The sequence below is a fragment of the Rhinolophus hipposideros genome (assembly GCF_964194185.1).
Source record: "Rhinolophus hipposideros genome assembly, chromosome: 1".
In the NCBI taxonomy this organism is placed as follows: Eukaryota; Metazoa; Chordata; class Mammalia; order Chiroptera; family Rhinolophidae; genus Rhinolophus; species Rhinolophus hipposideros.
The window spans coordinates 75,676,994-75,704,178 of NC_138047.1; the positions used below are offsets into that span (position 1 = coordinate 75,676,994).

Genomic DNA, 27,185 nt, shown 5'->3' on the forward strand with positions numbered 1-27,185 from the left:
AATTTTTCTGCGTATTCTAAATCTTATTGTTTCTGTGTGTGTTATAGGAAACAGGGTTACAAAATTGTATACTTGATGAAGACTTGAATACAGTTATTCTAGTTTCTTCATTTAGCCAAATTTATACAAGGCTCGGAATATTAATTACCCCAGTTGCCCATATTATAAGGCGGAGAGTGAAGATAGTAACCTCAGCCTTCTGACTCCCCGTCCAGGGTTCTTACATGGGAAGGCTGCTCATATGTATTTCAGATACAATTTGCTCTCTGCAGACTATCCTTGTTAATAATTTTTTGTGGATGGGGGAAGTGAGCATAACTGAACAAATTAGGATGCCTTGAAGATGTGGGTGCTTAGTTGAGGAGCATGAGCTGGAGTGTTTCTGTCTCTTCTTTCTTCCTCAAAATCTTGGTCAAAGATATATATATAGAGACATCATCTCCCCAGTGGGTTGGTTTAAGAAGTCATATGCATTCCTAAGAATTGAATTTCTGAAAATATTGACCAAAGAGTTCAAATACACACTGCAATCCAAACACTCTGTCTTTACCTTATTATACTGAGGTCTCTTCGTCAACCGGCATTTGCAGAAGACAATAAACTTAATACATTTTTAAAATTAGATAAAATTTTCCCTCCATTATTTAAAACATAGAAGATTAACTTAAAATTAATAATGAGGTTAAAGGAAGTTTTAGAAAGCAGATAAATATAATAATTTTCAAAATTTGCCGAATTTCACATATTTCTCCAAGTAGTCTTTACTATGTTATAGAGTACAAAGACGAGTCCAGTTATGTGAAAAAAGTTAACATTTGGATACTTTTATACTTGATATTTATGTTATTCCTGAAAAAGAGTTTGTGTGAGATAATAGTTGCTACACGAGGCTTCTTTCAGATTTCTTTTCTAAAAAGGGGAGAGGAGTATTAAACCATGAATCATTACCACATCTTCAAATTGATCTCCAACATATATTTTACTTCATAAGATGAATTACTAATTTAGAGATCTTTGAAAGAAGACAGGGTATTTATTTCAAGAATTAGGGCAACTGTATTTCTCAGCCCTTAAAGCAAACCAACCAACAAAGAACACTCTTGTTTGGAGGACCTATTCAGGTTCATATCTAATTTTGTACTGGGCCCAGTTCTTACTTGGAAAAGGAATAAGATATAAATTTTACGTGGCCTTTGAAATCACTTTACAGGTTGTAAGTCTAGCCTAGACATTCTGAGCAAAATGAAATATTAAGAAAAGGCTACATATCTATAACTTCACCTATATCCTTTTTTATATATCAATATCTCTATATCTCTATGTATTACTACCGTTTTCCATCAGATGTCTACTTCTGATATCCCTATTTCTGCCTGGAAGTGGGGGCATAGTGGAAGACCTAGAATGGAACAGAAGACTTACAGTAATATAGCTCTAAAGATATCCTGGGTGAAAAGGTGAGGAGGGAGCAGGGCCACAGAGTGTTAGAAACCAAACCAGCCTAAAAAGTATGCAAGTGCAAACCCCTGAGCAATTTCACTTCCTCTGGGCGCCCTGCAAAGCGGAGCTCGGCCCTGCGGCCTGAACCCAGAGCAGCTGTTTCCTGAGACGTGGGCCCCAGCTGCCCTAGGTGGGGAGCGGGCTGCGGAGGGCTGAGCCGAGAGAGCAGCTCACGAAGAACCTCAGGTCCAGAGGGTCCGGGGCTCCGCGGCACCTGTCTACAGGCGCCTTGGCTTCAGCTCCGCGATGCTGCCTGCAGCGCCTGGCAGGGCGGGCGGGAGCCGGGAGCTGTCTCCCGATGGTCCAGTGCCCCCAGGTGGGTGGGCGCGCGTCGGGGGCAACTGAGGGGGTGGCGGCCCACGTGGCTTTGGGGCTCGGTGGAGACTGAGAGCCATCAGGTGCACTGAGGCCAGTATGTCTCGGGGTCCAGAGAACCAGAGCTTACCCTTCACCCCTGTCTCCCGCTCCGTGGGGCAGTCCAACCTCTTTGCTGGGGGATCTGAACGTAATCGGTGTGAGCGCTCTCGGTTCTGGCCTGCGTGCGGCAGACAGTGTCCTCAGCTTCCCAATATCTGGAACTTGACAGAGTACCCGGGACAGGAGCCTTTAGTTTCTAAAATCACCTTGGAACGTGTTTTAAAGTTACGTGTAATCCTAAACATTCTGTCCACATGCTACAGCAAAACCTCCTGTTTGTAGCATTCTGTTTACTTGTCCCACCTTACAAAATCCAACCTGGGAAATGCTAGGGTAGATTGGGGCCCCTGCTTATCTAACAGGTTGCTTCATAAACCTCCTCACTCCACAGATTTTGCTAACTTGTCAAAAGAAAAAACAGGCCAACTTGGTTGAATAGGTAAATAGATTTACAGGTCAAATAGACAGTAAGACATTTGTAGTCAGGTCTTTTTGAAGTATTTCAAATGCATTTGTGAACTTTATAATGATTACAAAAAGTGTGCAGTTTTGTAATTTAAAAAGAAGCCTTGACTTGGGTATCAGGATTACTGGAGAGGCTCACAGTGACAAGCATCTGAGTGAAAGTCTCTGAATTTGCTGAACAGATTTTCTCATAGCTTACTATGTAGCATTTTTCAGGTAATGTCGTTTTCACTTCAGCTGCTTTCTCTTGGCTAGTGTATTTTTTTAGTATATAAATTTCAAAAGACTGATTTTTCCGTTAAAATGGGAAGTATATTTGTGAATGGAAAATTATGAGAAAGGAATTAGAGCTCACGATATCTTAATATGTTAACATTTTAAATATTGAACACTGACATTCTTGAAATCTGAGACACTCATGGATGGCAGCATCTGCAAATAAACCAGCCATGTCTTTTGGACCTTGACAAGGAAAGCTGTTTTGTCCTTTCAACTTAACAATGACAAATGGAATAGGCTACAATTTGTTAAATGGAATGGGCTACAATTTGTTTCAAACTTCTAGATTGAGAACTTTAGCCAAAAAAATTACCTTTAGCTTGTTTGATGCCCAAGTAATACTTGGAGGTACTTACTGTTATGAATAATGCTAGAGTGACGTGAACCAATTTTTATCTCATTTGGACTAGTCCTGTTCCTCTCGTGGGTTTTTCCCCATCTCCTTTGGTCCTTCTCAATATGGTGTTGATCACTTGCTTCCTTTACCTCTTTATTTGGTCAAAGTAAGAATTTTTTTTCATATGGTGAGCTGTCTTTTCATATTAACCTAAGCCCATTCCTAGATATGAGTAGTTTTCTAAGAGAACTAGTTCTTATCAATCATTTTATTAAATGGAGAGCTTTTTTGTGTCGCTTTCTCCTTTGGGCATCTCCATAGCATTGTAGACTTTAGCTTAATGTTGTACATTAGGGATCAGTCCAACTGGTTCATTTTAGAGAAGAGGAAACTGAGATGCAGGAGTGATTTGCCCAAAGTCCCATAACTAATAATTATTTAAAGATCATCTACTCATCACTTCACCAGCAATCTTTTCTCTCTCCCATAAGAGTTGTATAGTAATATGAGTCTAAAATGGTAAACACAATCTAAAATAGTAAACATAGTTTTATGCCTATGAAGATATTATATTTCTAACATTAAGTATATCGTGTATTGTAATGAGATCCGTGTATGCTGCCATCAGAGATATCTATGAGTATCCAACTTGTCCTTTAGTGATATCCAGTACTAAAACAATGTAAAAATGATGCACAGTGGATAAAAATTCCATGTAGACTGCATTTTCTGATTTATGTTGTAATGGATACTATCCACCAATGTCCAAAAGAGAAATTATTCCTTTGCTTTATTCCAAAACAACTGATTTTAAAATTTAATTTTAACTGCTATGTTCAATAAGGACTGTATATTTATTAAATCACAGATTATTCCCCACCCAATAGTTTCGTATTTTTTATTAATACTATTTCGTGCCTCTTATGAAGAGAGTTAAATAAATTGTTAGCTTAAAAATGGAAAGCATGTCTCCTGTCTTACCATGTGCTACATGGTTACATATAACTTGTGAGGAACATGGTGTTGAGGTCTCTCTCCTCTGTCTTGATATTCTTGAAGATTTGAAGCTTTTTCATCTGCCTACAGTCTTCCAACATAGCCAACAATCCAGATTTCACCTTCCAAGGAAATATCCTTATTCTACTCTGGTGGCTGTTAAAACTTGCTTTCTTCAGACCAGCTGAAAAAGTTCTCATAAGATTACCTTTGTGGAGATTTTATTGTGGGGTAGTCTGTTAGGGCACTTTCCTTTTGATTTGAAATAATTCTATAATATTTAATGGCTTAGAATTTAAGGCTGAACAGCAGTGTATTCGGTGTTCTACTTGGGATAGCAGTGGTTGCTATTTTGCCACATCGATGTGGCCATATCGCATGGTCATTGTGCCAAACTTATGATGGCTTCTGGACTCAGATTGCCACACATCCAGTCTTGCTTCATTGCTTATCCGCTGTATGATTTTGGATAAATAACTAAATCTGTTATTATCTCAATTTGTCCACTTAAAAAGCAAAAATGGGGAGAACAGTAACATTAATATGAATGCGTGGTTTTGAGGATTAAAAGAGAAAATACAAGTGAAGTGCTTTTCAGGATACCATAGCAAATAGTAATTGCTTAAGACATATTAGCTATTATTTGAATTCTTAGGTCATTGGTCAATAATGGCATATTTATGTATAAAAGATAGAGTTCTTATTGAGAAACTAATCATATTGACTTGGGGGGAAACTTAAATGAATGAAGTCATCAAGCTCCCACATCAAAAAAATAGGGATTGTAGTTTCCTGTAGAAAGATACTGCTATATCCTTGGGACATATTGTGGTTAATTGTTCTGAGAAGAGGAAAAAAAGAAATTCACAATGAGAAGAACTAAGGACAGGTTGATTAAAATGGTAATAGGCGAGGGCAGTTACAGGAAAAAAAATATAATAGAAATTTAATAGGACATAATGAGAGCATGTTTTATTTTCTCATATCACAGAGTACGAGTTGTGACCCAATTAAAAAAAATACACACACACACACACACACACGGTGCCAAAAAATATACACAAATTTTAAGAAAGGAAAACACTGTATGAAAATTGTAATACTCAATATATACCGATAACAAAAGATGAATACAAATCATGTCTGACTTCTGCAATTTCAAGAGGTGCTCAAAGTGGTTACCATCAGTGTAATTTTAATACAGTTTTCTTCTTTCTTAAAATGTGTATACATTTTTTTGGACATATGTGTGTGTGTGTGTGTGTGTGTGTGTGTATATATATATATATATATATATATATATATATATATATATTTATGTGTGTGTGTCATACAGAAAATTGTAGGATACCTTATCAAATTATAAGAAGATGGAGAATTCATTTTACCAAAATATTGTGTCTGGGTTAAAAAAAATCCAATGTGAAATAAAGAATATTCCTGCCAGACATAAATCAAGTTTTAAGAATTTAAATGGCTGTTACCTGATCACCTAAGTTATAGTACCTGTTTTGTTATTTTCTTTATATATAGTAGACTATCTTACAGTAATTTTAGAGACAGCTATGGAATAAGAATAGGAAGCATAAACATTCCAGAAGTTATTATTTAAAAATAACTTATGTGGCCTTGTAATTCTTTTCTGTTTTAAACATAAAAAAATAATATCTAAGTTTTATTGCAGACATGAAATAGTCCAGGTGGTGAAAATATCAGATATTGCATGGAATTATACCCCTCCTATATTTATTTTCACTCAGAGAAAAATAATGAACCTTTTAGACATTTACCACTGGACAGAAATTTCTGTTGCTTCCAAGTGCTCTGCATTGAAATAATCCAGAAAGACCACTTCCCTTTGTAATCACGAGAAGTAATTCATCAATGCCTTGCGGTCTTTTGTAAATTTCCTTTGTATCCAGTTCATTAAAATAAGTTATGTTTTGTCATACTCAACTATGTGTAATATTTTCCTTTCTTTTAAGCTCCTGTAACATTTTTCCATATTAGTAATCCCCATTGCTTCATTTTTTATGTGTTTCATTTATAAGGAAGACACACTGAAAAGTACAAGAACAGTTCCTAACTTGGAACCCCATTTACTGTATGCCTCATTTTGGGGGGGATCATGATCTATGCTAAGGACTAAGCATCACTCTTTGGTCAGGATCATGTTCTCATTCTTTTTTGTTCCATTTTAGCCATAGGATCATATCTAACTTTCAGAAGAATAACATAGTGTCAGGACCACTTGAAATTTTGGCCTTCTTTTAATAGCTACCATTTATCGTGTTCCTACTTTGAATTCACATTATATGAATATCATATTACCTTGGTAAGTGAGAGCATCAAAAGTTCAGCACCTACTTTGGACAAGACGGTATATTGTTCAGTGCAATCACCTGCAAATATTTAATAATTCATTGTGTTCTTTTATTTCCTACAAAAACTTTTCTAAACTGTTGAAGATGTAACTTCTAAGTCACCATGCCTTTTTTAGGGGGCGGGGTGTGGGGTGGAGGGTGGAGAGACACTCCATATTAAAGTGGTGTGATTCTATAAAATCATGTCACTGGAATAACTAATTGCCAAGCATTTCTCGCAACTGTAGGAACAACCCCTAAGTTTTACACATTTTCTATACTGGTGAATCACATTTTACTTGTATTTAATAGACTGATATAGTTAAAAAGTATCAGGAGATAACTGTACTTTTTGTACAATTAGTGAACTATTAGGACACTATTGGGAGAGTGAATGAGTTGAAATTGAGGCAAAAATCTACTTTGATTCTAATTAATGAGATAATTTCCTTAATTCTCTCATAGCTTTTCAATAAATTTTAGAATTTTCACTACTCCAGGCACTTGTCTGTAGATTGGAGATCCTTTCTTTATCATGTCCTGTCCATTCATACCGAGTTAAAATGAGTAGTACACGTATCACTCAGATTCTCAGAAACAGTTGCGTGGGCCAAGAATAGGTACTTGATTCAAAGGCAGCCAGCCCATGGACTGCATAATGGTGGGTGTTGTCTGGCTTTTGAAGATTTGTTGGACTCACCAAAGCCCTTCTTTCCTTTCAAATGAGATGGAACTTGTCAGTGGAATTCAGTGTTTGATGATATACAATGGAGGAACAGCCAGGTTGACTCCTGTGCAAGACGCATGATTAGAAACATGAGATGAGGGAATTGAGGAAGACTGAAAGACAAGGGAATAATAGTCTAAGTTTCTGACTTTTCGTTTCTAGGCCATGTAAGGCTCAGCTGCACTTGTTTTTCCGATCTTGTCTATCCATGGAAAGCCTATGGTATACCTACAAGGACCTTCTCTTTATATGAGTGAGTTTGCATGGATTTCTCTTTTTTGGAAAAAAAAGAAGTGTTTGTGTTAGAGTACCTTTGTTTCTCAAACACTGCTACTTCTATACCCATAAGCTTCTTCTCTTTTAGAAATTTATTGTTATTTTTAAAATGATGTCTCCTGTGCATTTTCCATCAAATATTAAACAATATCAGAATTAGTTCCATTTCTTTTATGCACTGAGAATAGGGTGGCTTGAAGTCCCTAGAGTTTGTGAGGAAATAATTCACTCAAAGGTTAATATTATAAGAGCTAAGCACTGTTAAGAAGTCGAGAATTCTGAATTATGTAGTTATAAAATTATAGTATATTATAACAGCAGGGTTTTTCATGTTTTTTAATAGGATGTTTGTAGCTATCTGTAAAATTTATAATATATTGTTTCTGAAAAAATTAAAAACAATGTATTTAAATAGAGGCATACAAAGTGAGAGAATGCTTTTGACATTTATCTTAATAAAAGTGGAAGAAGAGATATAAAAGTAGCATAATTTACTAGCTGTTACTTAATCCTCCAGGTATGTGAAGAAAAATATCTTCACTGACAGACAGTTGTGAAAATTTTATACACAGTATCAGTGGATTAATATTAGTCTGAAGTAATCAGTACAGTACTGCAGAAATTGATCCTTGACCAACATATTTTTTAGTAATAAGGTAGAACGTATAAGTATAGTATCTTCATTAAGTTACAGATGATACATTAATAATGGGATTGATGTTCACCTTGGAAAATAAGATCAGAATTCAGTGTTCTCTTTCTAAACTGGAGAGATAGGCACAAATTAATGAAGTTGAGGTGTGATCAATTGAGTGTAATGATGTAGGTGACGAATGAGACTCAGAATGACAAAAATGTTTCAAGATTTTACAAGTCTTATACATTCACAGTGTTATGATGAGTGATGGGGAGAGTTACAGAAGAAACTGGGAAAGTAAACCTAAACTAAATTGTATTAATCTGTGTAAAAAATCCCTTAAGTATAATGAGTAGCTATTGAAGAGTTTTAGAACAGAGGCACGACATGATTAGATTTTATTCTTAGAAGATCGCATGAGCTGCTGTTGGCAAAATGAATTAGAGGAGGTCAACAATGGGAGTTGTTGAAAAATTAGGAGGTTACCAACCAGTAACATACAGGGAAAAGTGAACATATTTATTAAGAACGCTTACCCTTTAGAGACATAGTAGATATGGAGTCCAAAGGGAAAAGAAAGGTGAAGAATTAATCTTAGGTTTATGACTCGGAAAACTGGGAGGATCATGAAGTAGTAATTCATTCCAATGGAAAAGATTGAAGGAGGAGGAGGAAATAGTGAGGGCATAAGAGAAAACCCAGATTTCAGTTTTGAATAAGTTACATTTAAAGTAACTGAGAAAAGGTCAAGTATTGATGTCAAGTAAGCAATTTGATATTATGATCTGGAGTTCAGAAATGCAATTCAGGCTGAAGATGTAAAACTGGGAAAAATACAGTATTTAAAACTGCATCAGTAAATAAGATAACACAGAAAAGGGTTTAAAGTAGAAAGAAGAGATGACTCATGATAGAGACCTGTGGAAAACACTTAAGTGTTGTTAGAGAAGGAGGAGTTACCCAGTGTGATTGAGGAGTGGCTAAAAAAGAAAAGAAAAGGAAAACAAAAGAGTATAATGTCAAGAATTCAAAAACAAAATTGTTTTGGAAAGGCAAGAGTGGTGAACTGGCTCAAATTCTTTGAGTAGGTCAGGTAAGTTGAGGACTGAAATTTACCGAGTATGTTTGGCATTATGAAACGTACAGATGACCTTAAGGAGAGAAGTATTATAATTAGTAGAGGGAATGAAAGCCAGATTGTAATGGTGAAGGTAGGTGAGGATATGGTCGCCATGTAGACAACTTTTGAAAGCATGGCAACCAGAGTATAGAAAGATAGCAGTAGCTGGAGAAGATGTGGCATCATTTGTTGCTTTCAGTTTTTTGTAGCACATATGAGTGAAATCATGTGGTTCTCGACTTTTTCTGTCTGACTTATTTTGCTTAGCATGATAATCTCAAGATCAATTCATGTTTTCAAAAATGGCAATATTTCATCTTTTCTTATGGCCGAGCAGTTTTCCGTTGTGTATATGTACCACTTCTTCTTTATCAATCATTGCAGCATTATTCATAGTGGCCAAGACATGGAAACCACCAAAGAAGGATCTTTCCATAGATGACTGGATAAAGTCAGATCTCCTTCTGTCACCATATATTTGATGTGGTATCAAGGAAAGCATTTTATTTTTAGTTTGAAATCAGTGCTACTATCACAATTTAACTGTATTCAAGAGCTGATGGCATCACACCAAGGGGGATTTTCTTCTATAAAAACTTTTAGAGACAAGTTCTATAAATTTCGCTAGGAACACATTTTAATGTACAGATTTTCTCATGTGTTTAAGTATTATGTCTCACTTTTTCCCCCTTTCTTCTTTCCTTCTCTTTTAACATGCTTCTGGAGTGCCTTCTCCACCTTCTCCCCGTCTCCTCCCTTCACTTCTTAACTTCCCTCATGCCTGCTTTCACGCTTAGCATGAATATCAATAGAGAGTAACATATTTTTTCTTATGGAGACTTTGTTTCAATGATAAATAATTCCTTAGTTTTAATTCCTGTTGATTATCCCTTCCTTTTTATCCAAATTGGATTCCATGCATTATTATTACAGTCATACCTCTATGGATAAATGTTTTCAAAAGAGAGATTGCTGGGTCATATGGTAATTCTATTTGTAATTTTTTGAGAAACTTCCATACTGTTTTCCATAATGCCTGTACCAATTTACATTCCCACCAGCAGTGTGTGAGGGTTCCTTTTTCTGCACAGCCTCTGCAGCACTTATTACTTGTCTTATTGATGATAGCCATTCTGACAGGTGTGAGGGGTTATCTCATTGTTTTTGATTTGCATTTCCCTAATAGCTAATGAAGTTGAGCATCTTTTCATATATATTGGCCATTTGTATGTCTTCTTGGTAAAAGTCTGTTCAGTTCCTCTCCCATTTTTTAATTAGATTGTTTGTTTCTTTGTTGTTCAGTTGTATGAGTTCTTTATATATTTTGGATATTTGCTCCTCATTGGAGGTGCTGTTTGCAAATATACTCTTCCACTTGATTGGAAGTCTCTTTGTTTTGTTGATGTGCAGAAGCATTTTAGTCTGATATAGTCCCTTTCATTTATTTTTGCTTTTACTTCTTCCCTTGCCTTTGAGGTCAAATTCATAAAATCCTCTCTAAGACCAAGGTCCATAACATTAGTACCGTACCTATGCTTTTTCTGTGTATTTTATTGTTTCAGGTCTGATATTTAGGTCTTTGATCCATTTTGAGTTAATTTTGGTACATGGTGACAGATAGCTCTCTAGTTTCATTCTTTTGCACATGTCTTTCCAGTTTTCCCAGCACCATTTATTGAAGAGGCTGTCTTTTCTCCCTTGTATGTTTTTGACTCCTGTGTCAAAAGTTATTTGCCCATACGTATGTGGGTTCATTTCTGGGTTCTCAATACTGTTCCATTAGTCTGTGTATCTGTTTTTCTGCAATGCCATGTTGTTTTGATTATTGTTACTTTGTAGTATAATTTGAAGTCAGGGAATGTGATACCTCTAGCATTGTTCTTTTTTCTTAGGATTGTTTTGGCAATTTCAGGTCTTTTGTGATTCCATACAAATCTGATGATTTTTATTTTTATTTTTTTGTATGCCACTGGGGTTTTGATGGGGATTGCATTAAATCTGTGCACTTCTTTGGGTAATATAGCCATTTTAACTATGTTAATACTTCCAATCCACAAAAACAGGTTATCTTTCCATTTCTTTGTGTCTTTAATTTATTTTAATAATGTCTTGTAGTTTTCAGTATATAGATCTTTCACATCCTTTGTTAATTTTATTCCTAGCTATTTTGTTATTTTATTGTAATTGCAAAAGGAATTTTTTTTCATTTCTTTTTCTGAAATTTCATTATTAGTACATAGGAATGCAATGGATTTTTGTACATTGATTTTTGTATCCTGAGACTTCACTGTATTTATTTAGTGTTTCTAATCGGTTTTGGTTTTCTATATAAAGAATTATGTCATATGAAAAAGTGAAAATTTAACTTTGTAAATATAGATTATGTCTTGAGATTTTAATTTTTTACAGTTGCTTGTAGTGTGTCTATAATTTATTTTTGTATATAGCATGAGGCTGAAATTCAACTTAATTTTTATTTGTTTAAATCAGAGCAGCCAATTGAGAAATCAGCATTTGTTAAATGAACCCTACTCTTATTGAACTGAAATATCACCATTGCCATACAGCAAGCTTTCACATGTTCTGGAATTTGCATTCTGAATTCTCTGTTCTGTTCCACTGATGTATTTGTTTATTTCCAAGCCAATATCTGCTAAAGAAAGTTCTCCTAAGAAATCTTCCTTCCTGTAATTTTCTTGGCTATTATTAGATCTTTGTCATTTCATTCTTCCACTTGTATTTTAGATAGTTTTATCTACTTCTCTTTCTTCCCATGGAACAAATGAGATATTGTTGAACGCATGGTTTAAGAGGATTTAATAGCAAGCAGTCTAGGAGTTTTAACTGGAAAGAATTTTAATATAGGGATTAGGTTTTGAAATAATTGATGTAAGTGGCTTGGGAGCAACCTCTAGGCTGGGCCACCAGGAAGTTTTCCTAACTGGCCCCCTAGGTGGGGAGGGGTGTGTGTGTGTGGGGTGGGGTGGAGAGAATCTGTTATCACGATAGGGAAGTGAGGAAATCAGGAAGGCACTGAACCAGCTTTTGGCACCTGGAGCACCCTGGTGTTAGGAACCCAAGACTTTCTGGCTTATGAACTATTTCATATTAGCTGGATCTGCACCACAAAAAAATAGATACCTTTTATTCCATTGAGATTGCATTACATTTATACACTGATTTGGGGAGAATCAACTTTAAATGCTAGCAATCTTCCATTGGATTAATTTATGTAGAAATTCTGTGTGTGAAAGGTCCTAGGTTTCAGAAGAAATACATAGTAACTTGGTTTACTTAAATCAAATGACAAAGTTGGAAACTTTCCACTCACTTGTGTTCCCATCACATGAAGGTTGAATTTTCCTGATGTGGTTCTATGAGTGAATGTAACACAATATTGCTTTCTATATTTAAAATGTCTTTCCATTTAATGTTTTTTATCACAAAATTAGTTCCTTGAATTATTAGTTAATTAGAAAAATGTGACTTCTGCATTGAGATTATGGAAAGGAAAATATCTAATATTTTATTAGTATTAAAATGTCTAAGATGTTAAAATGGAAAAAAAAAGGTCATGCCTTTTAAAAAGAAATTTAAGATAGATCTTTCAATATGTATATAGAACTGAAGGTCATAATATGTCAAGATTTTTATTTGTGTTATGGACCAGTCGAACAAATCTGCTAATCTCTCACCTGTTTTCCTCCATATTTTTTTTCCAATTCAACATTGATAAATGTTATTTTACAAGGTCCTTGACACTCCAAGTTGCTTTTGCATTCATGGGTTGATCATCTATACTAATACCTCTATCTGTATTGACTCAACTGTGGCATCTGTCATTTACTTGTGTGACTTCGAGCAGAGTACTTATCTAAGGTCCAATTTCCTTATATCTGAAATGGATAACTCACCTGTTTAATAGGGACATAATAATGATTAAATATAAATCTGTGTGTAAAATGCCTGGAGCATTCATAGTAGGTATTTAGCAAGTGGCAAATATTATTACTTTCAGCATAAGCTGGTATTCACTTGTCACTTTTATTAGAAGGAATGTATTGACATGGCTCATTGTCTGCATATCTAGTGTCACGTACATATGAATCTCAGGATTGAGATCCTCATGTAAAAGTTCTTCCAGTTCTGTTTAATTTTTCTCCTCACTATAACACAAGAATATCTCTAACATCTGTTTCTCTGGGTACTCACTACGAACTGAATTTGATGAAACCTCTGATATGCTATGAAAGCAAATGACATGGTGCTACATGGGAAAATTGTGTGTTGTCTTCAAGGGTAATAATTAATGAGTAAAGAACATTTATTTTCCCATTTTGAGAATTTAATTCTCTTTAGACATCATACTTTTCAAAATAAAAATGAGGTTACTTTTTATTTGTCTGTTCTTGAAGGAGACTTAGTCTACAACTATATCATATATTATCCCCCTGCCCCGCCACAAAACACAACTCATGACAAAAACGGGATCACAGTGGAGTTGACTCAGTCTCAACTTTTGTGATAAAACTATTTCTAATAACATGATTGAGGTAAAAGTAATAGTTGAGAGATAGGTGAAGCTATAGTGATATATCCAGAACTGTTTAAATTGTGTCTGAACAATTTATTCCCTATAGAGTATGAATCTATATAGTGTCTCACCTGTATCTTTGCAGGGCAGCAGAATTACAGAAAATCCCCCTAAGCATATTTCTAGTTCTGAGTAAACTATGGGTAATTATAAAATATTTTTAACTCTAGAAAGAAAGGGATGGCTTTTCTATTTCTTTTACCAGGGTCAGATTGCTGAGAAATTAGCAATTACATTTCATTTTTGCTTCTTCTTAGGAAAACATAGAAGATTCATTAAAAAGTTTGTCCATGTGTATTATTACAAGTATTATATGGCCCTTTAGAATAATTCTCTGATCTACTGCATATAAAAATCTAGGCTTAGGTTCCTCATTCTGAGTTCAAAGCCTAGCTGCATCACTTAATAGTTAGTTGTGTGACTTTAGGTAACTCTGTTACAAGACCGCTGTGTACCTCATACTGAAAAGATGCAAGATCATTTAGTAATATTTGCAGCATTGTAGGTGCTCTGTAATTAATCGATAGTTATCATGGGTGTTGTTATGTGAGTAGGTGTGTGGCCCTGTGAGACATTATGAAGGGTGGCATGCTTCTCTTGCCTGAGATCAATACCTAGAAAACACGAAATCATACTTCCAGGGCTTTATTCCTTTAGTACTGTGTTGCCCAACCTGTGTTCTGTAGTGTATATGTTCCTTGGAAAAAAGTGTTCTATGGTGAAATAAGTTTTGAATATGCATATTAGAGCATTCCAATCAAATGAGAAATTCTGCAACTATGAATAACAGTGCATCTTCAATTTTTTCGAATTCATTTTTTCACAAATATGTTTAACCATCGGAGTGTTGTCATCCCGACACTGATAGAAAAACAAGTTATTTTGTACAAAGTTATCATCCCTGTTAAACAGCAAATGATTCTCGATAGCATAGTTCTTTCAGCCAGAGATTGGTAGCACTACTTCTAACTATGTTTTTCTCTTCATATCATCGTGTAAATAAAGTTCTGATCCTTTACGGATGATGACCACATTTTGAAAAAATGAGAGGCAGGGAGGCTTATAATAGGAATAGAAGCTGAAGGAGCTGTAGAGTAGGGAAAATGGCATTGGTAAGCTGAGTAGGGAACATAAAATTTGTCTCTCTCTTTAATTCTCTTATGATTAATCCAGCCATTCAGGTGGGAGGTTTGATCATGGAATCTGCTAGAGAAAGTGGGAGGAAAATCAGAAGGTGGTTATCTGTTAGGGAAAGCACAGTGTGTGAATGAAATTGAACTAGGAAAGTGCATAGGGAATTCTAATATAAGAATATATTGGAGTGTGTCTGTCTATGCAGTTGATATTTAAGTGGCATGTGTGCATCTCAACTGAGCAAATGATTTTACAGATATTTTCACATTATACTATGTAAACTTACCACTGTGTCAATAATCATGAAAGCTATGTAAGTGGCTTCATGTTATTTAATTATTAGGATTTCATTAATCAAAACATTAAGAGCAACTTGACCACATGGTCATAAATAGATTGTTTCCAGGCAATGTGCAGAGATAAGCACATTAATACCATGTTTCCCTGAAAATAAGACCTCACCTGAAAATAAGCCATAGCAGGATTTTTCAGGATGACATTCCTTGAACATAAGCCCTAATGCGTCTTTTGGAGCAAACCTTAATATAAGATCCAGTCTTATTTTCGGGAATCACTGTAGATGCTTGCTGATTAGCTAGTTCAGAGTGACATTAGAGTATCATTTTATGTTTATTCTCAGAGTCCTATATCTACCCTTCAATAACCACTCTGGTTTGGGTATTTGTTTTTCGGTTGTTTGGTTTGTAGAAGGGCTTCCTTTCATGAAAAAAATCTTAAAAATTCATGGAAACTTTTACGCAAAGGTAATGTTAAGACATTTTCAATATTAAATTAACTTTTAATCTGATGACACATAGTTCAGTTATTTTTACCTAGATTTCTATAACCTTTTAATATAATTAGAATGTTTAGCTAATTAAACAGAGAGGGGCAAACAGAGAGAAAAAGTATGATTGAAGTCTAAAAGTAAATGAAATTTAATATCCTCCAAGTATGTCTACAAGATTAAATCACTTTGTAGTATTCTTTTTTCTAAAATAATACATGCACATAAATATCTAACAAAAAATTTTAAAAGATAGAAAAAAAGTGATGTATGTACTCCTAGTTTTTATTTTTCTATGTCTACTTTGAGAGTTTCACTTGTTCAGCTTTGTAGTTTTAATATACTTAGTATTTGTATGTGCACTTTAAAATTACATTAATATGGCCATTTGGTGATGTGTCATTCATAAATATTTCAGTTTTGCTCTCTCTGCATATAAACCTATTACAGAATGTTTACAAACAAAAGAAAACAAAAAAAGGAAAATACACAGTGATTTATTAGATAAAAGAATAGATCATCCTATATACAAGAGTATTAATTAATATAAAGACTGAAGAGTTCTTTTCATTTTTCATTTTTTTACATTTATTTTTCAATTAGTTGACAAACACTGTTATATTAGTTTACATCCCTGTGACTATTCATATAACTGTACTTCTTAATACGTTTCACCTTTTCCATCCATCTGCCAACTCCCTCCCATCTGGCGACCACCAATTTGTTCTCTTTATCTATGAGTTGTTTCTGTTTTGTTTGGTTGTTTATTTTGGTTTTTTTTTTTTTAGATTTCACATATAAGTGAAATCAGGTGGTATTTAAGACTGAATAGTATTTAATATCATAGACAATAGTTTTTTGGGTAACATTGGCTTTGGCAAACAACTACAGGGTCAAGTCCTGGCTCTGTCACTAAGGAACCTCTGCAAGCCATACAACCTCTCTGACACTCAGGGGACGTTACGTATATTGATGATCACATTAATTATTCAGGAGAATGATTGGTTCATAATAATAGTTCAATTAATATCTCTATCTTCAAAGGAAAACACTGCAAAAATTAAAATTGCTTCCTCTGAGTATTTGAGATTGAGGTTATTTATCAAGAAAGACTGGACTAATGCCTCTAAAGCCATACGCAGGAGTAATTACCCTTCATTCATTCATTCTTCAAACACTTATTCTTGATCTCCTGTGCTGGATTCAAGGAATACACAAAAAAGAGACTCCAGCCCTCAGGAACTGTATGTAAGTAAAACGTGGATGGGACAATCTGAATGGCTGTATTTCTTTTTAGATTCATTCTAATTCAACATCAGATGACTCAAAAAACTACAGCCTGCTGAGATCTGAATAATTCAGTCGTGAGCACTCGTTGGCAGGGGCAAGCAAGAGCTAAGAATGTTTTCTCTGAGTGCTGGGGGTAACTCTTGATGCGTAACTGCTGTTCCAGAAAGTCACTACTCATTTCAGAATGCAGTCATGAGTACAGTCCCTTGGGACAATGTTTTGCAAATTTCAGCCATTCTCATAAGACCTTCCTCAATTTTTGGCTATGCTACTATCCACTCGTTTAAGAAAAATTTTTCTTTAAAGTACCTTTCTTTTAGCTTAAATATGATATATTTAAAAGAACATTTATATTAGTACCAGAAGTGAAAAATTGTTATCACTTGTCATAAATAGAAGAGGAAGCATACAACTAAACAGATAAAAAGTAAAGTAGTGTTGAAAAATTGTAGCTAAGGACAAGCTCTGGGTACATAGATCACTCTCTCTTTGATAGAGGTGGAGTTGAAGTCACGAGAGCTTCAAACTGAGACAATATCCTTGAAGTAATCAGGACTGGAGAAGTTTTCTCCCTCTATGACTCCCTGTCATTGTGTCTCCAGGAGTTTGTATCCCACCCACTGGCAAACACTGTCTCCAAAGGAACATTTCACTTTCCAGAAGATTGAAACAAACTTGTATTTAGCACTTACAGGTGTCAAGCCCTAGGGGAAATGCTGTACATACTTTGTCTCATTTCATTCTCATAACTGACTTCTTAAGTGGTGGTATCCAAATGTCAGCGGTGAGAATTTCAGGCTCAGAGAGAGTAATTATCTGCTTGAGGCCTGCTGAATTTGGACGCCAGGACAGCCTGACTGAAGCATGGCCTTTTTAACTACTAGATGACTCTGAAATGAACTCATTTTAATTTCACACAAGCATATTTATACACCAGTATACCAGAATGGTATTCCTCCCATATGGACATTTCCATTTTTTTTAATCAATAAAGGAGCCATGTATAAAAAAAATCATTTTAATAGAAAAATATTAAACGTAAATATAAAACATAAAAGATGATATAATTATCTATTAATAGATTGACTTAGAAATATTCTTTACAAGGGAATGAACACAGTTTCCCACTAATAATCATAAAATTTAGAAAGTTTGCCACTTTCAAGTTCCTTGGAGGTGAATGAAATAATACCATATTTCCCCGAAAATAATACCTAGCCAAACCATCAGCTCTAATGCGTCTTTTGGAGCAAAAATTAATTTAAGACCAGGTATTATGTTTTATATTATATAATATTATATTATATAATATTATATTATATTATATTATATTATATTATATTATATTATATTATATTGTATTATATTATACCTGGTCTTATTTTAATATAAATGTTCTGATATTAAATTAATATAATATATTAAATGTTATATTAAATATAACATTTAATATAAATGTTCTTGTATTAAAATAAGACCAGGTCTTACATTAAGTTTTGCTTCAAAAGACGCATTAGAGCTGATGGTCCGGCTAGGTCTTATTTTCGGGAAAACACTGTAGGAAGTGAAATATCTACAATAAAATGCTAGAAAAACAGTGTCTTTAATGAAGGCCATTAGGGTATTTAAAAATCAGCAAAGCTGTAATACAGGTGTGATTAAAATATATTGTAAAATGCTTGCAATAAAGAATGCAAGGCTAATAATCTGAATCTGTCTAACGCATTGCATCTTCAAAGGAATTTTCAACCCCCTACTAATTGACTGTTAGAAAATTATTCTAATGAATCATTTACTTTGATTCAGTAAGAAATCTAAACAGTGATCGCTTATGCTATTTAGTCAGGGTTATACGACAAACGCTGCATGAGGAGAAACAGAAAGTATATCGCACATATATCTGGTTTACTTCGGCAGGCTTTAGGAAAGGAAGATTAAAGGAACTAGAGCAGAAAGCAGTGTTCAGGTGTGTGGTAGACAGAATAATGACTCCCCACAGGTGTCTACATCCTAATCCCCAAACTTGTGAATATGTTAGGTTACATGGCAAGGAGGAATTAATGTGGCAGATAGAATTAAGACTACTAATCAGTTTACTTTGAGATGGAGTATCATAGATTATTTATGGGAGACCAATGTAATGACAAGGGTCCTTAGAAGTGACAGAGGAAGACAGAAGAGGGAGAACCAGTGACATGGCAGCATGAGGAGGCCTCGGTCCAATATTTGGCCTGAAAATGGAGGAGTGGGGCCATGAACTAAGAACTGTGGATGACTTCTAGAAGCTAGAAAATGCAAGCTAATGAATTCTTCCCTAAGGCCTCCAGAAGGAACATATCCTTGCCAACATCCTGATGTTAGCCTAGTGAGACTCGTTTCAGACTTCTAATTTCCAGAACTGTAAAATAACAAATTTCAATTGCTTTTAAGCCACTAAATTTGTAGTAATATTTTACAACAGCAATAGAAAACTAATAAAGATTTTGAAACACACATGTACTTAACAGGGAAAAGAATAACATGAATGCCCCAGAGAGGACCTTATCCATCAGACATTCATGCACCATCAGTCTAGTTAAAACACTGGAGATATTACCATGTAGAAATAGCTCTTATAAAATAAGAAGAGCTTATCAACGTTACCCTTATGTATTCATCCTCGGCAAAATATACATACTTATTCATTATTAGAGCATCTCTCTGGAAACACTGTTGTTTTAAAGGCAAAATAAAATAGCAAGTCCCATTATTTGTGGCTTTCACATTTGGTATGTATTCACATTCAGTGGTTTTACACATTTAGTAATTCTTGTCATGAATGCTACTAGCTACCGCTGCTATTAGAATTCTCACTAGTACAATTATAGCAAGGTGTTTACCTTCTCACTGCCTCAGTCACCAGGAGTGCAAAATGGGATAAGAAGAGCACTTATGCACAGGGTTGTTATGAGTTTAAAAGAAGTTAATGCTTGGAAAACACCCAAAGAGTCATTGGTACACATTAGGCACTTGCTTCATTTTGGTAATCTTTATTATAATTATCATATTGTTGTGATCATCAGTGCCACACATCTCAGTGAATGATGCGTGCCAGCCGCTAACCTGGTATATAGGCTTCATATTTTATCTCTAGGAATTAGGGATCAGTATCTCCTTTTTCTCAGGTAAAGAAACTGAAACAACTTAATCAAGAAACAAGTTAACCAGGTTGAAGAACTTTTAAACCATGGCGTGAGGATTGTTCCTGAAATATTTGGCTAAACTTCTACTGAGCTTAGTGCTAGACACCATCTGCTTCCATTATATAAAGCCCTATTCCATCCCACCCCCTCAAAGGACAAAAATATTCTGAGAAACAACTGGTTTAGATGAGTACTTCCTGTAAAAGGTCACTAATATTTTATAGTATTATTTTGTTTTACTCTCTGAGAACATGAATCATTTTTAACCCTGGTAGGAAATTATCTTAAGATCTTTTTCTCTTAATGATAAAAATGCAGTTGGAGTCAGGCTGGTTTGCCGTGAATAGAACCATATGGGATAATTTTTAAGGGTATTTTCTTATAAAAGTAATATGTGTGAATTAGAGAACATTTGAAAATAGACAATAATATGAGTAAATTTATAATATACCACAGTCCTGCACTCAGAAATAAGTGTTAATAATATTTGTCTTAATTTGTGAGTTTGTACACATATAAAAGAGCTCACATTGTATATATGGTTTTGTAATGTTCAGTGTGGATTGAACATTTATTTATAATATGTTTTCAGATTTCTTTTTATGTCAAATAGGGACATTTTATAAAACTTAGATCTTTTTGATTTGTGAATTGCCAATTCTGCATTTTCTGACACTTAAAGATTTATTTATACTTTATTTCTAAGATAATACTTTTGCACTAATCCTAAAATAAATAAGGTTAGACTCTTCAACCACAGGTCTTAATGAGATATTAACATAAATTATCTTTTGTTAAGATAATTTTTAAAAGTTCATTTTCTTTTTATAATGTATAAGTCCCTTTAAGGGCAGGAACTATACGTACCTTATAATCTTTGTATCTCTTAAAATCCGAACAACTGTTTTTTACAGTAATCACTAAATGATTATTAAGTAAACACATAAAAATATATAAATAGTTAGGGAATTGATATTGAGGTATTTTTTATCAACATTAAGATACTTATCAATAATTATGGTAAATCATTGTGTTGAATTTCAAAATACCTGATCCAAAATTCCAAGTGATGAGTGAGAACAAGATATAAAATGTTAGAGTAGTGGGGATCAGGAACATAGATGGTTAGGCCGTTTATCTGTTAAATATGACTGTCTGAAAGTATGAAGAATTTCCAATGAATGAACTGTATTATTCATCTCTGCTTTTAAGTGTCTGTTGCCGATTTTCAACTTTACTTACAATTGTAAACCACTAAGATGTGGGAATCCCTCAAATTCAAGTGGTAAAATTTTTAAATACTATTAATATCTTATATTTATAAACTCAGAGAAAACATATAGGAAAACTAAATATTTGGATAGCTATTTCTGTACACTGTGTGTGAATATAAGTAATTATGTAAGAATCAGATTCGATAAATAAAATGGATTACTAAAATTGTTTAAGAATACGTTTAAAACATTTATTTTCATGTATTCTTGACATAGCTTTATCTTTGAAACTTTTATATGCTTTGGAGCTTAAGTTTGTAATGGACAGTATCCTTTTACATTTTAATAGGAGAGAAGAAATATAGAAAAAAATGTAATAATTCTTCCTGGTTCTTCATATTCTAAATTCATATTTCTTTGTCTGGAAGTTCACTTTTTTATAAGAATTCATGCATAGATCTTATTATATTAAATACTTCTAAAGGTCAAATTATTAATGAACACAGCCCCATCAGGAATTCCCAATGCTTTATGATTTCAGTTCAGAACAGTTTAGTATTCAATCCTGTACAAAATATTAGCCATGGGTAAAGTAATTGAACATTAATTTTTTTTAACTTTGGCTTTTGTATCTAAATTAGTGCCTGAGTTCTGGGTTCTTAATTTTCTTAATATGACACCTGGAGCATGGGAATTAATAATAGTAAAAAATCATCTTTTATTAAAGTGAGCATAAAATGTAATACTTAGAATTGCTTTTATTTAACCACGTATTTTATTATAAAATTCTGCTCCCCTCCCCCAAATCACAATCTGTATTTTTATCATTTCGGCTAACATCGTAAACACACTATTCACTTCAGAATTGAAATCTAAATTTTAGATACATAATTTCAACTATTGTGTTCTTGGCCTGGAAATAGGCAATTTGACCCTCGTATGACAAATAAAATCAGGCAGATTTTGATCAAGTTAATGATTGTAGTGAATTGAATTATTCACATGTATTCATTCCTTAATAAATAACATTATAAACAATTTGTCCTTTTTTTCCCCATTTATTTTCTTTTTTTATATCAGAAAAACTTGAGAGAGAAAAATTGTAGCTGTAATCATCCAATATGGTACTAGAAATACTATCAGTATAAAAAAACTAGAGCAGTTCTCAAAATTGAGTGAACTTAAAAATTAGCCAGGTGCTTAGTTACATGATGGATAATTCTTTCCTGGGCCCCAAACACAGGAAATTCTGATTCTATGAAGCTCCCAAAGTGGTTCTGACACAAGTAGGCTCTGGACCACAATATAAGAAGAGAATGGAGTCACAATGGGGCAATGTAGCTGTTAACAAATGATGAACAGAGCTGAGGACTTTTCTAGAGACACCCAGTGTTTGATCACTTGCTATTGTGTGAGCTGTACCCAGAGGTCATGTTTACTGTGAGCATGGGCCCCAGAAGGCCTTGGGTTGCCTCTGGGAGTAGTAAGATACACTTTGCTAGGTCTCCCATTTCCCTTCTGGTCAAAAATGGCTGCAGAAGACGTAGATACCAGGAAGGGGTAAGGGGTAACATGCTTCCTGGTATTGCTTTCAACAAATGTGTAGAAATTCATCCTATTCTTTATTTCAATATGTATATATTTTCTAGTATATACGCATTTCTAAGCTATTTTACGATCCCCACAGTAGGATGTAAGATAAATTTCCCACAAGAGGGTTTTGTTAATGGTGTGCTCTTACTCAGTTATAGTCTCATAGTGTGACATCATATTCTGCACATAAGAAAACTGTTGAAAGACATTGGTTTCTAAATGATAATCAAGTGGAATCATAAGATTCCACTAGTGTTTGAGGACATGGAGTGGATTTACCTTATTCTTGATTTATATACTTCAGTAATAGAGACCAAAAGGCATCCATTCCCACAGTTAGATCTGCTTAAAGTCCATGAAAGGAATTTAGGTAGAAAAACATAAACTATTTGGTCATTGCTCTCAAGCCATGATAAGGCGTACTTTCTTTTTTTTCTTCCACCCCTACGCCATCTTGTGCTTTGGAAAGAAGAGGTAGAAGTGGGAAGTGAGGGAAAACAAAGAATTGAAGGAATGCCAACATTCTTTTCTCAGAACTAGGACAGCAAAATTAGATTTGCCAGTGGAACAGAAATTCTTGTTTTAATCTGATCAACTGATTATACGCTCTTGTCCATTGGGGATTTCAGGGAAGGGGTTGCAGTTTTATTTCATTTTCTCAATAATATTACTGGCAGTATGGCTTGATACCCAAACTAGACTTGACAATAGATGGTGTGAATTATGAATTTAAGCCCAGCTTCCTGACTCACTATTGATATGATCTTGGGCAAGTCTCTCAAACTTTCCAACTTGTGTCTTCAGCTTAAATTTTTGTTTTTGAGTTAAATTGAGGCAAAATAATTTTCTTAAACTGTAGCGTGCAGCATAAAAACACACCATAATGTTCATGTGAATATACTTTGTGTATTATTACTATTGAGTGGAATTTCAGTGTATGTGTCACATTCACAATCAAGTATTAAGCCATTTTCAGTAAAGGAAAACTCAAGGACTTGTATTGGGAATAGGGTGGGGATGGAACCATAAATAGCCCACTTCAATGCTTAAGTTGTTTAACAATTAAGAAATAAGACAAAAGAATAAGTCAGAGGGGAAATCAAATGTTGCCTTTGATGAAGTTCACATTGGCTAATGTGGTGTGTATCTGTTAAAAAGTGGAGTTTGCAATGTGAAATCTCAAAATTAGAGGTACTCACTCAAACAAAGAAGACCGTAGACCACAAACCAAGGAAGCTTAACAAAACCACAGTAGATAAGAATAGGGATACTGGTTGCAAGCTTATCCTATATCCTGTTCCCCAGTGACATCCACTAGGTCTTTCAAAGAAGATACAATTTTCAGATTAGAGATGTACTAAAATTATTATCGACTAATTAATATAGATTTGTATCAAATCTGACTTCATATATTTTTAGGTTTAGGTAACATGGGTACATAACATTTAATTAAATTTAAAAGATATTTTAAATCCACTGGTGACTGTTAGGAATTTGCCACTCTAGATATATTTTTTCAATTTTTATAATTTTGTTAGTTTTTTCATAGATTTATTTTTATAGTCACAAATACAATTTACATAAAGTAAAATTTGTGTGTGTTTTTTTTTAGTGTACATTGCTATGCATTTGGCAAACTCAGTAGTCAAGTAAATTTAGCTTAGTGATATAATCATTCAAGGGCAGTATCTCTGTTCCATGTCAAGATCTCTACCTTTACTATCCTAACTATGTTTAATTATGTGTTTTCTTTGAAATTATCTTTATGTTTGTGGAAAGCGCCTTGCCACAGGGGAAGGTATTTCCAAGATGAATTTTCTTACAACCATGTAAAAACCGATCAAACCTTGATCCTGTTGGGGCCTAAATTGCAATTCTAGCAAATATTCAGGAAGCATTTCTTGATCACCAATGTGGCCATAGCCTTGTTATGCAGGTCTAGTTACTCACAAAGACGACAGGGAAACACGAATTCAAACTTCACTTGCCTGTATATAAGCCACAAAGAATATAAATATGTCATTCATAGAAGAAAGTAAACTGTAGGCTTATGTTTCAAAGATATGTTTTCTTAATTAGTAACCTACTTTTTAATATTTTAATCCTGAAATGAGCATATCTCTTTCCACTCTTTCTTCTCTTACTTAAAGTAGATCCGTAGCTTAGGCTTTTACTTCAAAGCAAAGTGGCCCAAGTTCTCTTAACTGAGAAAGTTTCCTTTCACCATTCTCTTTCAGGGTTAACCATGAGTGGGGCTGTAATGCAGCAGTCATTCATTTGGCACTGGTGCCTATTCGTATCCAGTAAAGATATCAAGTATATAGTAGTAGTTGATATCAACACCTGATTATGTTTGTGAAAATTGACAGTTATTTTGTATTGGCAAACTGGTGAGTTAAGCAGAGATGTGAAGACTGTAGGCTACCACACAGTCCAAGCTTTAATTATCTATTCTAATAAGCTGTTAATACCATCACAGGTACTTGGGATAACACATTAAATTCTGAGTTCTGTATGAATACAACCATTTTGATTAGTCAGATTCAATCTTCTGTTTTTCCTCCTTGATGTAATAACTCTTAAAATCCATGCTACTACATATTGGCAAAATCCTGTAATAATTTTTATATACGAAATAGTTTCAAATATTTCTTTCCCTTAAGGGATCTAACTCTAAATATTTATCTTTGAGGCAACCAGAGAGGGCATCAATACTGAGAAAAAAATGGTATCACTTGTAAGGCAGTTACCTCGGGTGAAATTCTTGAACACTTTTTATTTTTTATTTTGTTTTGTTTCTGTTTGTTTGTTTTTAAAGGAAGTGCAGGTCCCCTTGGTAAAAAAAGAGCCAAGGACATTTGAGAGTTTAAAGTTCTCAGCCTCATCTCTGCCCGAATTTTACTCTCTTAGGTCTTATGATTCCATGCTTTTCTCAGTGGTGGTCTTACCTTAGTTTAAGAATCTTAGAGGGTTGTACCTGCTACTGGAGTGGTGACTCTGTCTTTGTGCATGAGCATGCTCTCTTGGACAGTCAGAGAAGCCATTACCCCCATCCCCCACCCCATCTCTGTAATCCCATCTCTGTTACCAGCGTATTAACTAAATTTCATAGACACTTGATCTCCTAAATCTTTCCCCTCCATTGACAGTCCATCCTACATAATCACTGGTGCAAATTTGAGTCACTATGGTGTTTCTGTATGCCATAAATTGCCAGTGTATTCTTTCCCCTTGGCAAGGGGTTGTTTGTGTTCTCCATAATTGTGAGGAAAAACCCAGTCCCAAATTCCACCTTATAGAGTCTGTTTCCTGTGGCCACACTAGTACCTGTATTTATCAGGGTCCTAGCAGAAAACAGATGCCATCCTCAAAGATTTTAACTGAAAAAAAATTAATATAGCGGTTATTAAGATGTTCAGAGCTGAAGGACCTGAGGAGGAATAATGAAGCATTTGAAGACTAACAGCAGGAATTCTGTACTACCCGTGTGAGGGCAGGGGGAGGAAGATGGTTGGTACAGCTGCATGAACACTGGAGCCGTGGAAGAAAAGCCACAGAAGGGCCACAAAAGAAAGCAGCCACTTCCAAAACTAGAAATAGGGGTGGTGAGTGAGAGAACCAATATGTTACCTTATCGTTTCTTTCTCCTACCTTCTGATTTTCTGTTGGTGTTTTCCATTGGAGTGGGCATGGGAGCTTAGGCAATGAAAGCTATAGGGCAAGAGTCAATCTGGAGAGATCACAGAACATACTCAGGTCTTAAGGAGATCGTTCTTGAGTGTGAACTGGAGGACTGAGAAGCACTTAAGAGACTGTGAGATGATGGTTACCACTGTATTTAATCGATTCTGACAAAGTTGTTGTTGGTTTTTTGGGGGGTGGGCTAGTCAAATTCTCTGAAATCAGAATTCATCTTAAAATGTATAATATAGTTTATTTGATCACAGTATTCTTTTCTTAGAGGAATATCAAATAATGGCCTGTCTTATGGTCACTGTTGTCTTAGATTCAATAATCAAAAGTAATGGCAATAAAAGGAGAGAAAGGAGATGGACATTCCACTAACTTGCACGAAGTAAATTTGAAACATTTTAAAACCTCCTCACAGATCTAGAATCTTTTGTGTTTATAAATTTTTAAATGAACTATTAACAATTTGTATTACTGATAAAAAGTGAGAGGTGGGATTTGAACATTTGCCGTTTATGTGTGAGGGTGTAGGAGGTCTTTGCAAAATAATCTGGTAACAATTAACACTGTGCTTTTTTTAGAGA

General features: G+C 34.6%; 1 protein-coding gene across 1 annotated transcript in view; it reads left to right on the forward strand.

Moving 5' to 3' along the window:
* Positions 1-1,589: 1,589 nt before the first annotated feature.
* BANK1 (B cell scaffold protein with ankyrin repeats 1) overlaps positions 1,590-27,185 on the forward strand; it is a 336,084-nt gene continuing 310,488 nt past the window's right edge. Inside the window, exon 1 of the mRNA XM_081062310.1 lies at positions 1,590-1,816. Within this exon, the coding sequence (XP_080918436.1) occupies positions 1,747-1,816 (70 nt within the window). The 5' untranslated portion in view covers positions 1,590-1,746. The remainder of the gene's footprint in view (positions 1,817-27,185) is intronic.